Here is a 14,629-nt window from a genome sequence, read left to right on the forward strand (position 1 = left end):
AAAATTCCATTACTGCTGGCAATGGTAATTAATACCCTGAAAAGAGATCATGGTAGCTCTTCAGGGCTTGATTTCCTGCAGAGTATAGCATGAGCCACTTGTAAAAGATAGTCAAACAGCTTAACGTGACAGCACATTCCCTGTAAACCATTTGGATAAGAAACTGAAACATGGACATAACAAACTGTGCCAGCTCAAATTTTATGTTGTATATAAAGCAACCCGTTGAAGACAATAAATTTTGAGCCTGTCAGCTTTATCACTGTTATTAAAGGCCAGGGGATCATCGTTGTAGCAGTGTTGAGCAAAAGCAGTTGTCCATTTTTAATCTTGCATGAAGCTCAGATCAGCACGGGAGAGGTTAGGCTTACCATTCACACTAAACATTTTTTTTTTATTAGTTTCCTTTTTATGAGTCAGTCTGTGAGGGATTTTTACAGGTTTGGGCCACCACTACTAATGATCAATAGCAGGTTTTGCTGTGAAACATTAATTTCATGTCTATAATATGATCATATGAATGCATTGCAGGCTGCAACTTGACACTGCAAGAGCTCTGTATGGAAATAAACTCAGATTTTTACCATAACTTCTCAAATATATGAGACCATTATTTAGACGGCTTTAAGACGCTGAAAGGATTGTCAATCCATACAAAGCAGATAGATCAGTCCCAGGTGCTGATTCATTTATTGCTTGCAAGGAGTGTTACTAACTTGAACAAAAGGTAATGATATTTCAGTAGCATATAAAAATCCTCGTCATTCCAAGCTGTCTTTGTAAGCAATTTTTGTGGTATAAAACCGTTTCAGTAATCTAATATTTTTGTATTTTTAACAGAAATTACGAGAGAAGCAGAAAGTTGTACGGGAAAGTCATGGGCCAAATATGAAGCAAATTAAAATGTGGCAGGACTTCGAGCAGTTAATGGAATGTAAGAGAGAATGTTTTCTAAAACAACAAAACCAAACAGCCATTGGTCAAGTCATTCAGGAAGGAGGTAAAGATAGGCTTGTACTATGAATTCTGCCTTCTTTATACCAGCATAAAGTGGGAAGACAGTGTATGGACTTCTTAAAGGTAACCTCTTACTCAACATTGTTGCTTTCATCATTTCTGTAAAAATTTGTTGTACTTTGTTTGGTTTTGGTGGATAAACAAGGACGGCAACTAAGCACTCGATGAAGCTTTTCCTCCATTGTTTAAGTGACAACAAACCATGGTTAGGAAGATCTGTTATGAAATCTGCACTAGGGTGAACCTCATCGTAAATCTGGTTTATGAGTCTGGGAATGGCATGCATCTGCAGAGAGATCAAAGGGAAAAAAAATCCTTTTCCAGGGTCACAGAAAACTTATGTAATTGCTCTGCTCCTTATTCTGTATCTCTAAGATTACATTTTTGCAAGGTCTGGGACTCAATATTGTATAATTGTGGACCTCCTGGCTTGGCCCTCTCCTTCCCTATTGTCTTTATTCATCTAGTGTGACTGGCAAGAATGGAGCCATTTTCTCTCTGAGCTGCACAGACCTTGCCTGCATACCCCTAGTCATACTTTCCTTGCATGGTTGAATTAAACTGATTGTGCTTCCAGGAGACAGTTCATTGCTACAGCGTCAGGAGTAGGTTCTGAGAACAATTACTTGGATTCTGAGCTTTTTTCCATTGTCTCTTGTTGGTTTTAACAAATGCGTTTTTTCTTGCACATACACCTTTTTCTGATTTTTCTTAGTTGCCCATGTGAAAGTGCCAACTGTGCTCCCCTAAAGGCTTTCTCCATTGAGGGCATTTTGCTGTTTTACCCGTGCAGCATGGTTCCGAAGTGGCTGCACTGCCCAAAGAGGGACATCCCAGGGAAGGAGGGCTATTGATGGATGTAGCTGTGGCACAGTGGTTCCTGTATACGTCCGGCCATGCCAAACAGGTAGATATGCAAAGCTCCCTCGTACTCTGGCTTTAACCTGTGAGCCACAGGCAACTGCCACTGCCCTTAAAATTGCATCGTGAGACCCGTGGCTGACCCAGGGTAAAAGGAATGCAGATGAGGCTTGAAACTGTCCCTCACGCTTCATCATTTCTGATGAGCGCCTCTTAGTCACAATCAAAGACTAGAAGCAGAGAGATAAGTCTGGGTGACGAGAGCTCCTGCTGTTCTTCTTTAGTCTCTTGGCTTACTCAATTTCTAGATAGGTTTTTTCTTCTTCTTTTTTTTTTTTTTTTTAATTTTTCCTGCCTAAAGTAGAATGGACTTCATCACTGATAGTTCTTTCAGATGTAATTTGGACACAAAAAATTATTTAACTTTCTCTGACACCTACCTATGAAATCTGCTGCTGTTTTCTCTATCAAGAGAGAGTCTGGTAACCGCATAGTTCCTAGTTTGCCTTTACATTAAATATGCTTGCTAACAGAACTAAAATAAAATATGATGACCCCATTTTGGCTCTGTAGTTTTATTTTTCACATTTTGTAGATGAAAGAATTAATAGAAAGTAAATTCTTTGCAACAGGTTTCTTGCTGTGCTACAGGAGAAAGAGGTTTGAAAAGCTCAGGGTCATTTAATGACATTTATTTCAGATGCCCCCCAAAAGGTTCAAAACCCCACTAATGCCTAAGGAGCACGTCCGTAGATGCTCAGGACATCCTCATGTAAGCCCTCCCACACTGCCGAATAGCTGAAGATTGTCTTTCTCAACAGCTGCACGCTAATCTTTCCCATGACAAGGAGAAGCATTCTCCCCTACGCACATTTTCAGGGAGCGTGGAGGGAAGGCCGCTGTGTAGGACACAGGCACAGGTAGAGTTAGCCCAAGTGAGGGGAAGGCGACGCGTTGCCACCAGTGGCTGCTTCCATGCTGGCAGCAAGAGAACAGGCTGGAGTAAGGCGCTGAAGGGAGACTGTATCTATCAGAAAGGGAGAAGCTCAGGAAAAAGGCATTTGTGGACTACACGGTGTAGGCACGGCCATCTCCAGAGACACCTGTAAATTTTCTCCTTGCTAGCCCCGTGCCATCATTACCATACACCACCTGCACTGCACTGTACAGTCTGTGGGTCTGAAGAAGGTTACGGGAGTCACATACCTGGACTTCCAAATGAGGGGTTTGCTGAATGGGATAATCACCAAAAACAAGCATCTAGGTTGCTTAGGATGCAGTGCTGGAGGACTGCCTGTGGTTCAAAGCCACCAGAACAAGGGGGGGAAGGGGATATCATACATTTCAATTCAAAACTTTTACCAAAATCCTAAAAGCTCCATTTGACTAGGCCATTTATGCAGAGATGTATTATGTGGATTAGTCTGCTGCCCAGGAAAAAGTAATGCTTTTGAAATTCACAGCAATGATGTAGAGTAAGACAGTATAATCATTTTCTGTTTTTCAGTTCAGAGTTATCCTAAAAATAGTTCATCTTTCTTCCTTGTAAAAACAGTTTATTGCTAGTTACTCAGCGATGACGTGATTGTTGCTCTGATCTGATTAGTGCTCTGTCATTTGTACTGCACCAAGAAAGGGCACACAGATTATACACTACAGCAGCAGCAAAATTACTTTCTGAGATGAAGCAGAAAATCATAAGAACTGTTATGAAAAGAAAAATGGAAAAACTCAAAAGCTATTTTTAGCTTTTATATAAGTGGACATTTAAGAAATGCAAATTTAATGGGTTCTGTTCACTGGCTTTTCCACATAGTTGGATGGGAGCATTCAAAAATCTTTGACTGAGTTTTGCAGTTGTATCTTTACTTCCTAACTTGCAACAAAAAGCTTACTTCTATTTTTTTTCTTTGTTATTACTAATAGTCTAGCTCGTTAATTAATAAGTTTAAACATACCACAGAGCAAAATACCTGCCTTTCCCTTGTGAAGGCTGAAATAAATAAAACATGTGCACAGTTAAACTTGGGGTCTCAGCACTTACCAAATTTCTTCCATTTGGAACACCGATCAGAGCAGTCACTCATGAACAGCAGCTTACTTTGCTTCAAAAGGCTTCTCCTTATCTTTATCCAGAACTGGATGAGAAAGTATTCCAGCTATAAAAACTCCTGTAGTGTTGTGCAGCTTTGCATTAGTTAGTCACGTTGACGTCAACTGTCCCTAGAGCCACAGGAGATTTGCACATAGAGCTAAGAAATGAAATAGTTACAGGCATCAGAAATAGGCATGAGAAAGCAGTACATTTACCGTATTAATTTACCAGCCATTTTATCATCTGGAGATCAGATTATTTTATTTATATTCACGGTAGCTCTTTGCCTCCATACGACCTATAGTAAGTAAAGTAAATGTTCTTAGGCTTCCTTAAGTAATCCAAATCTATAAATACTTGAACACCTTTATTCTCACAGATATTACTACTAGTGAAGTCATGTATTGTTGCCTACAGACATCGCAGTTAGGTGCTGCTATGGTGTTTTATTATGTTTAAGTGTAGTGATTTCCAGAGCTTTCTTGATAAGGCTTTCCTACAGCTGTGATGCTGATCACTGTTACAAAGCACAATACAGCAGTATTTAGAACAGTTCAGAGCCTAGAAAACGGCCTTATGATGAGCATGAAAAACTCCTCTCCAAATGACTTGCTGGTTCAGGAGCTGGAAATGAAGTAGAGAGTTTTTTTTTCCTTAGATCCCTGTTTCTTGTCTGGCCCAAATCAACAGTGACTGAAAATTCTCTGTTATACCCAGTGGCTGTCCTCAGCAAGTGCTCTAAGCTGAGCAACTTGGCAGTATCGCTCCAGTTCCTAAATCACCACTCTGGGAGTGTCTGGTGAGCCTGGAGTCAGCGTCCACGAGAAGGCAGGCAGACACGACTGGGAGGCCGCAGAGGCTGAAGTGCTGTCGCCTGAAAGGTGTCACCTTGGGAGAAAGGTCATGACACATGGCCGGGGTGGTGTGGGAAACTGGAACACCGTCATCTTGGTTGTGGACGAGGACAGCACGGATGCTCGCAGGTCTGCTTTCTCTTATTGGTCCTGCCTGGATTTGCTCAGATTTAAGTGAAAAAGACAAAGAACTCATTCTCAACGTTTGCCCTACATTATCTTTTGTAGCACTAGGTCTCCTGCTGAAGGAACGCTGTTAACTCTTCAGCTGCTTTTCTCTATCGCAATCTGTAATGGAAACAGAATTTTTTTTTTCCAGGGACGTCTCAGGGTTCAGTGAGGAAATACTACGTGAATCAACATTTTATCACAAGGTACCACCTGTCTTGACAACACCTAATTGATTAGTTGTTTTTTAACAATCAGAATTTGACCTACTTTCAGCTTGTTTAGAGAGTTCTTTAAATCTTCAGTATGAATTTAAAAGGGGTTCTCCACATTCTCAGTGTCTTTCTTTCTTTAGCGTTAGTTCCACAGTAAGTCTCCAAAACCTGATGGCAGCCCATCTTATTCCAAGGTCATTGGGTGAAAAGGGTATTTTTCACAGTCACACTACACTGAATTTCACAATTGTGACAAAAAAAAAACAACAATGCTGTCAGCCACAGTGCCGCGGTAACGTCAAACTCGGTGAGGAGCTCTGGTGTTAGCAATCATACTCCAAATAATCAGCAGGAACTGTGAGACAAATCATGCAGTCCTTACTCTCACAAAACCCTCACTGACTTCAGTGGGAGTTTTGCCAAAATAAGGTCTGCTGGATTTAGCTCTGTATTCTTCCTCCTGACAGAACAAGTAGGAATTAAAAGGGCCAGCATCAGATTTATGAGACAGAGAGGAAAAAAAAGAACTATAATTATCTTTAAAGTAATGACTTCCATCCAACACAAATCAATGTTCCATTAGACACATTCTAATTTATAACAAAAATTGTTTGTGCAAGTTTTTCTCAGCACAACCAGAGTCCACAAGCAGTTAGCAATACGATTTGATTTTTATTAGACATCTATGAGAGGCTGTCTTGCACAAATCTAGTCCTGGAGTATTTATAGGGTTTAAAATGCAGCCTTATGCATTACCTTGTATTTAGCAGTATTATTTTTATTTATTATAAAAATAAGAAGTATATTTCTACCTTTTTATTAAATCTCCATTTCTCATAGTTTGGAGAAAAGTATGTTTTTGCAGATTGGGATGCACACAACTGGCACTTGCTGAATGCCAAGAACTAGAGTACTTTTTCTGCAAGAGGATCTGCACAAGCCAATGCCTATTGCACCGTTTCAGCTCAGTCTGTCATTACAGAATAACATTTCATTTTTAAGCTTCTAAATTTTATTGCAACTGCTCAGGTCTTAAAAACACTCATTTAGACAATAAGCACTTAATTAGGTCTACTTCTGAAACAGGATAAAGCCAAATCCTGCACATTTTGCTAATACCGGAAAAAATGCAGTTGATAGGAGTATGGAAAATGGATCTTACCAATTTTCAAAGATAAATTCTCTTCTCTCTCCCTACTTCTTTTTCCTCTAATGGAATAGAAAATATGCCTGGCATTTAGGAAGCAACAACAAAACTATAAAGGCGTACATCTTATACAAAGATAACCATGTAAGGGAAATAATAAAGGAAATAATCTCACAATTTCTTCATTATAGATTTTAAAACTGGTTCATCCTGAAAAAAAAAAAAAAATTGATTGAGATTTTCTGCAATTAAAATAAATTTGAATGCAATTTTTTAACAGATTACTGTTTTTTAAATATGTTGAAACTCTAAGGTTATAAAATGGGAGGAATAAAGCAGTTTATTTGGTTTACATTATTGCAGCATTTTCTGGCAAGTAACAGTGTTTAGGCATTTCTTTGGAGTTAGCACATAAATCTCAGAGCCATTAGTGATGAATTAGCAAAAGCAAAAAGGGTTGATTAATTTGGAATTCTAAAAACTGAAGATCTAAAAATTAAAAATCATGTGAAAATGATGCATTTTGCGTATCAGCTAGCATTTAAATGATGCATTTCTCTGAGACAGCATCCTGTGGACTGCAACATTCAGAAACTGATTTTTTGTAGAGTATATATAAGACATTGTACCCACCTCCCTTTTTCCATGTTTTAAAGCTTGCCATGTTTTCACAGCATATTTAAAAGAAAACAGAACTGTATCAGAACACTGAAAGTCACCCACAGACAACCTGTTCCACTAATACTTTTACATTTATACTGCATCTTTCGTCCTAAAGGATTTCTCTGCTTCATTTTCATTTTATGTAGGCTGATTAGAGCGCTCAGGTATCTGCATGAGTGAGTCAGGAAACAGAGAGAGATGCAGTTAATGTTCAGAGGACAGCAACGAAAATTGGGAATTTATTATCTCATGGGCAATGACAAAATCGTCTCAAATCTCCTTAGGAAAATATCTCCCACAGCTAAAAATGAGAGGAAAACCTGAATCCTTCTGACAAAGAGATGGAATGTGGCATACTTCCTAGTGGGTTGTTAGTGGTGTGCCTGCTATTCCTTTTGTATTTTGTATTTAGCACACTGTACTTCAGCCATTTGTATGTGAAATGCATCGCTTTAAAATCTCTATACACTGAAGGTTCTTTTCTGCTTGTTGATTTAATTGCATGAAGTGAAGGCTGATCAGAAAATATAACGAGAGGAGAAGAGAGAACTCTTATCCTGGAAAAAGCACTATAAATATTTTCCTAGGATCATTAACACAACCCTGTAACACTTCACCCGGTGTAGCGGAAAGAATTATACAATCATTTGATGAAATTTCTCATAAGTGTTTACAATTCCATCCCGAATATATGTGGCTTTTTTCAAGCGTAAAGAAAACATCCTATAATTCTTAATTCTGTTGTCAAAGTTATTTTCAACCTTTGAAGGGATTCACTTGCTAGGGACTTGGCAGCGTCAAACAAATGTTCGACTTTTATTCTGACACTTCTTGAAGAATTTGATTGAAACTATATATGTCTAGATAACACCCAACAAAGTGCCCCTCTTGCGTTTGTTTCAAGATATTTTTGGAAACAACAGAGGCGACCTTGGATGGAGCTGCTTTTCCAATTTAGGACTTCATTTGGTCTAAGAGAGTAAAATTATACTCTTCAATCCTTTTGTGTAGCCACAAACAAAACAGTGTTATTATTTTATGCTATTGTAAAATTGTTTTTCTGTACCTTGCTAGCAGTGTTTGTGTGTTTAGGATAAGAATTATTTGAGGTAATCAACGGTTCCTTTCAAACGTACATATAAATAGTCCTCTAGTGTATCACATGTCCCTTTAAAACACTGTGTAATCTAAACGAGCACTGGTCCTTTATGTAATACCTTTGTTTCTTAAAACTAGTGTTAATAAATAAGTGTTAGTCTTTGTCTTTGCTTATAGACAAGAATCTGATTTCAAGCCAGGGCTTACACAGACTTGATGTAAAGTCTAAATGAGGAGAGTGGTAATGCTGGCAAGTGCTCCGTGATGGGACTGCCACCTGTCCAGATCACAGGAGAATTATTGTTTGTCAAGCTTCAAGTTTAAAAGCCGAGGTTAGGAGCCAGGTTCTGTACATCTAGAGTGGGGTGATTGTTTTCTTTTGACTTTGGTTTGCCAGCTGCGCAATTGTGTCTGCAAACTTTTATTATATCTAATCACTTAGGAAGTTTTAAATAGTTTGCACTTCATTTTTGTTACAATCGATGTACTTTAATTAATTTGTATTAGTGTCTGCTACAGGCACACTGCAATCTGTAACAAAATGAAATTAGTTTGTTGCAATGATAATGCAGTTTCATTGCTGTGAATAGAAACAGAATTGACAGAGTACAGTATTGTCGTTTATCCTCTATAATATTTACTGTCTTAAATAATAATTTAGCCCTGTGTCATCTAATGGTCAAATGCAAAATATAATAATGGGAACTAAGTCAATGGGATCTATTTGGCATAAATGGTATATGCAAATGCAGATGTAAATTTACTTCTCGAGGATATTGCTTAAACTCATTTGATCACGCTCCAATGTCAATACATATTTTTATAGCTCCATTTTCCACTCACTATGACTGATGGTTCAAGAGCTACCTCTAGAATCTGTGGGTCCCTCATTTTATGGCATTGTCACGTACAGTAGCTGTGGACAGCTTAAGAGCAGTAACTGTTAACTGATCCTGTGAACCTATATGTATATGACTATATTAGCACATGCACAAATCAGGTTAAAATAAACTATTTGGTACCGCAATTTTTATCGCAGAATCTCAAAATAATATACAAACAACCTTTACTAAAGTCTGTTGACCACACAGCCAGATAAACAAGTTGCTGCTATTATTATTATTTTCTAGGTGAACAAACCATGGTATGGAATAAAGCAAAAGCAAAACTAGGATGTGGTCCTTGTCTCTGTGCTCAGCCCTGGTTGTGGCCTAGGGGTATTCCCAGGATCCCCAGCTCGATGCTCTACAAGAAACCTCCCTGAGCCCTCTCCTGACCCTTGTTCAGTCGCCGTAACCCCCATCCTAGCCTGATGCTTACCAGTGCAGTTGTCAGCGTCCCAGCTCTGAGTATCCTCGTCTGACCTCTGCCACTCTCTAAAAAGTAACTCAGAAGTAAAACATTTGTACATTTGCAATGTATTAATTCATCAAAATGTGTAAAGGAAAGGTCGTAACAGGTAATAAACAAATACGATACAGATGGGAAGCCATTTTTTTCTGAAGTTTTTAATTAAACTCTAACAGGGAGTTTCAAACTATAAAAAGCATCGCAGCTACCTTCACTGAGCTCATGGAGGAAACAAGGCCAAATGTGAGATTTTCTGTTATCCTGACAACTACTGACAATCACAAAGAGAGAAATACCAGGAGAAGCAGTCCTAAGTAGAAGCACGGTGTGCACATGCATACATGCATGCAAACAAAGGTTAGGTCGCTTAGTTAAAAAGAGGTAAACAGCATTTTAGGGCAACTTATTTGTGAGCCTGTCCTGTGCCTACATTGTGCTGTAACTGGAACGTTAATTATACAACTAGAGAAATAACAAGGAACTTTTTCTTAAACAGCCAGAGGAAATTGAGTTATTTTTTACTATTCAGTGTTGCTCTCAACAATGTAAAGAAGCGTGACCGAAAGCACATGGGGAAACCTGTCAGTCTTAGAACACGGTGAGGGATGAGAGAGTTTGGTCTTCTGGTTCATTGCCCTGGCATTGCCTTGGTTCATTGCAATGACCTGTGGTCAAAGCTGTTTCTTCTGCTTGGTTGGTGTAACCTCAGTGTCCTGGCTGCTGGAATTGGTTGCAATGAGACCCTCTCAAATATGCAGGAAGCAGATTTATCACTGGAGCACTAATTTTTGCTTTTATATGTGAGAACAAATCCAGGGTCACCTCAGTTAATGAATAACCCGGTCAGTGGTGATAGGCCCTATTTATTCTGATAAATTTGGCTTTAAACAAAAATTGGACTTTTGTTGATACAAGCATATACCACAGGGGAATAAAAACACATTTTCCCCATGAAAATTATTCAATGTCAACAACACAAAAGAATTACATGTTCATATCATTTCTTGAAGAAAATCTGAAAAATCACGGCCTTCCCTAAAAACCAACAAACAAATAAACAAAAACCAAACTTTTTTTAATGCAAAGTTAAAACTTTCCAAAGAAAAATTATACTTTCTGAAAAAAAAAAAAAAAAAGGTTCCTTAGCAAAACAGACCAAACCAAACCAAACCAAACCAAACAACACTATTAGCTTTGATGGAAATCTTCTCCTTACTTACTAGATATTCAGCCTGTAATTCCATTAGAATCAGATGAACTGTTCACAGCAGGCTCAGTGATGCTTACAGCGTTGTATTCTCCCTGGAAAGGCATGGATACTGGGGTTTAAAAATAAGGGAATTTTTCTTTGCTACAGCAGCTGCATCAGAGCCAACTTTACCTGCAAATACACAGTGCTAATGCAATTTATCTTTGAAACAATCCCTATGGGTACATCGAGGTTTTATGAAAGGCATTCAACAAATAGAGTGGGTTGCAGTGTTATTGCTTCACTGACGCATAAATATTGAATATCCAAACACAACACTAGCTAATTAAGTTGGGGGTGACTACTGGTCAGAGATAAGGCACATGGTAAGTAAGCATGGATTAAGCCTGCCCTCTTACTGCACATACTGTGGTTGCTCCCTGAATACAATGAGAATGGAGGTTTCCAGGAAATTAAATCCAGCAATAATTTACACCTGGAAGCTAAAAGAAGATCAACAAATATTAGATGGAGCTTCTTCAATTGCAGTGTGTTGTACAGACTGCATGGAACTTCAGAAACAAGATCCGTCCAGTAAAATAATTGGGAGAACTTTGCATTTAACTGAAAGCATTACTTGGAATATACTAATACCTTCATGGAAGATTGTCTTTGCAAGGCAGACAGTAAACTACAATTCACAAAACGCTGTTTCAAAACCTGACATATATGCAATCCATGCACGCACGCACCCGCTGCCGTTAGACTGGAGCAGCAGCTGGCCCAGCCAGCCAATCTGCCAAAAGCAGAGACATCACAAAACATGTTCTGTTTACAAGATTTTATTTTCCAACATGACTTGGTTCATAGCCATTACTGCACTGATGGTAAAACACGAAATCCTCATACCTATGTGCGTGCAGTCGCACCCACCTTGTGCAAACTGCTTGCACAGCTGACTCCATGTGCAGAGTTTTGGAGAATTGACCCATCTGAAACCCTTTTTCCAAAGGTTGTTCACAGCCACCCATAGTGGACACACAGGCCCACAGACAGCGACAAGAGCCTGTATGCAGGCTCATGCAGTTTGCATATATATTTTTTAAGATAAATTGCTACATCAAGTGCTGTCCATGAACTAGAAGGGTCTACACCAAGATGAGTGGGCAAGTTAAAGAAAATGAAAGCAGGCTCCTGCTCCCACTTACCCTGCCTGTGGAACAAAACAGCTGTAAAGAAAACCAGACTGCCCAAACAGAAAGTTATGCAAGACAGTCTTTTTGCATTCAAAAGAATTCTGTCCCAGATGACTTAACAAAGCTTATGTTGGTATGTTCATTGACAGGTTAGACAGCACAGCAATACACTTTACTGAACGGTTAGGAAAAACCACCCAGTAGCCTGAAAGAGGTGGGACTGCCCTTCTCTGTGGTACCATTGTTTAAACCAGTCTGTAATTATTGTGAAAACATTTCTTCCGCTGTGCTGGCACAAATCTTTGCGGGGCTGCACAGCCAGCCTGTTATTAACTCAGTTACTCAGCTTATAGCCACAACTGAAGGGGAGAGCAGCAGGCAAGGAGCTGGGAGCAAGTGGGCTTGGATGAAGAAAGGGGGTCTGAAGCTTCCCAAACTGCCTTCGCTGTCAGAGAAAATGCAGAACTGCAACAAAGTCTGCCGTTTCTGTTGTCCTTGATGTGCTTTGGTGATTAGCCAAAGACAGTCTGAAGACAAATTAGAAAAATAACAACTGCTTTATTAAAAAGCTCATGAGCAAAGGTGAAATATCCCCTTCATCAGAACCTACGTCCCTAATGGGATGTTAAGTGATCACAGAGTGAAATAAATAATAATTAAAAAATAGACAGAAACGCTGCATCATTTAACAAATGCTTACCAGGCGACCAGTAGTGGAAGGCAGGAAATTAATACTCATAACTTCTGATTAGGTTTGCCAGAGGAGTCACATGCTGCTGTCCTTTGTGTGATTCTCAGAAAATGAAAGATGCAGAATGAGATTAATACATCCAAACTTCCCAAGCTCACACAAACCTTGGATTTTCCAGGGAATGTTCTTCCCTCCATCATCCTCCCCTCATAGGACATGTGTATCTGTTAACTAGACCAAGACGTGGGGGAAGCTGTTTTCCTAGCAATTTACCTGATGGCATAAATCAGCCTACATCACTTCCCTGATGTAAAATCTTGGGCAGATCCCTTCCCATTTCCTGACCAGGATTTTGGAACAACCAAAGAGAAAACAGCCTGCCCTAATTAGTGTACTCCATCATTAACGCTGAGCCCTGCTTGTTAGAAGGCAGGACTTCACCACTTCTACTGAGTGTCACCTTAATGTCCAGGCACGTTGGATCTGTTTCTCAAGGCTGATAATTAATGTGAGATAAAATACAGCAATAGGAGAATCATAAAAATGCTTATGCCAAAAGCAGTGGAAAGTTCCAAAATACTGGAATGCAGTTATGGGTTATTATGTAATTCAATTAGACAACATTTTTCAATCTCTTTAGCTATGTGAATCTAAAATATGCAAAAAAAAACCTACTTCATCGTGTGTCGTGTATGTGGTCAGCTTAAAGTATGAACGATAGGCACCACAATGGCCTGTTTTTCATATGTTCCTTTGCAAAAACAATACTGCTTTGTTGCAAAGGAAGCACTTAACAGTATTTTTCTCAGTAAATGCTCTCCTCCTGAGCTTCATTCAAAATATATATAACTAATACAAATGTAATAATAATGTAGAAAACTGCCAGCAACTCATGTCATAGCATTACGATATTCTTAATTATTTATTAAAAATGTCTTATAAAATCAGAATATTTGCTTATGGGAAATATGAGGCTTTTGTAATGATTAATAGGATGGCAATTATTAGGGGAATGGTTCATTTATGCTGTATCCCCTCCGAACTGAATGAACTAACCTCTTTTAAGTCAACCAAGTCACACCTAGCTAGGAGAAAAGAGTCCGACCCAAATAATCCATAATTAGATCATCAGCTGATAACACTATTGATCTCCTGAGATTTCGGGTGGCCTCAGCTGCCCTCATTCTCCAGCTGCAACTCAGAGAACAGACTTCATTCTTGAAAGAAAAGAGAAATTTTAAAAAGACGTGGAAGAGTAAAATAATGATGTTGACTATCTGCCTTAGAATTGTCTTAATTTGTTAACATATGATCAGAAATCAGATTATGACCATGTCAAACAGAACAGCAATTATATTATTGCTTACATAACTGGGGGTCTGGTTGCTGCCTTTTATTACAGCTTGCAGGAAAATTCAGGTGCTGTTCAAAGAGATTTAAGTCGATAATATCAGGCTTGTACCGTCAAAATCATTGCATAAGGTTAAGCAGCAAAGACAGCCTTTCCACAGTTCCGTTTATACAAAGCCAAACAACTGGATCAACAGTGAAGAGATAAAACAATAAATTTCTCTCTTCTCACGTATTGTTTTTATGCTTAATGCCTTTAAGAACATGATATTCTTGGAATAATTCAAAATGGTACACCGTGTCTCTAGTATTTCTTTTCCAGTGGTCAGCATATGAATGTAGTAGGTTATATTGAACTTTCTTAATGATGTATATTAAAGTAAAAATAAACATTTCAAATTTAGTAGCTTATGATGTAATTAAAAAGTGTTAAGTGCACCAATTTTGCTTTGATTTAGAATATCTGACTCAGAGCACAGCTCTGATGACTATTAAATCTGCTTGAAAAAGCAAATCTTATTGGTACCAGGTACAAATAAAACTCACAATCCTTTCCAAAAATATCTGTATTAAATCCTGTCAAGCACAAACATACTGAGACACACACACAGGATCCTTCAGAAGGATCAGGAGGCCCTCACACTAACTGCAGGGTTTTTTCCTCATTTCTCTGGCATATGTTGTATCAAAAATCACACCGAAAAGAATTTTCATGCTCTAAATTGAAATTTTTTT

At 38.7% G+C, this 14,629-nt stretch overlaps 1 protein-coding gene and 1 long non-coding RNA gene across 2 annotated transcripts in view; one reads left to right on the forward strand and one right to left on the reverse strand.

The window, feature by feature from the left end:
- The window catches only part of IFT81 (intraflagellar transport 81), a 41,919-nt gene extending 39,482 nt beyond the window's left edge, over positions 1-2,437 (forward strand). The window contains exon 18 of the mRNA XM_035340691.1: positions 841-2,437. Coding sequence (XP_035196582.1) covers positions 841-1,023 — 183 coding nt within the window. The 3' untranslated portion in view covers positions 1,024-2,437. The remainder of the gene's footprint in view (positions 1-840) is intronic.
- A 1,351-nt stretch (positions 2,438-3,788) lies between these two features.
- LOC118174915 lies at positions 3,789-9,303 on the reverse strand. The gene is made up of 2 exons (XR_004754805.1): positions 4,331-9,303; positions 3,789-4,130 (listed from the first exon to the last, which is right to left on the reverse strand). It is a non-coding gene; the product is annotated as an uncharacterized LOC118174915 (long non-coding RNA).
- Positions 9,304-14,629: the final 5,326 nt, after the last annotated feature.

The sequence above is a fragment of the Oxyura jamaicensis genome, chromosome 15, assembly GCF_011077185.1.
Source record: "Oxyura jamaicensis isolate SHBP4307 breed ruddy duck chromosome 15, BPBGC_Ojam_1.0, whole genome shotgun sequence".
NCBI classification, from domain to species: Eukaryota; Metazoa; Chordata; class Aves; order Anseriformes; family Anatidae; genus Oxyura; species Oxyura jamaicensis.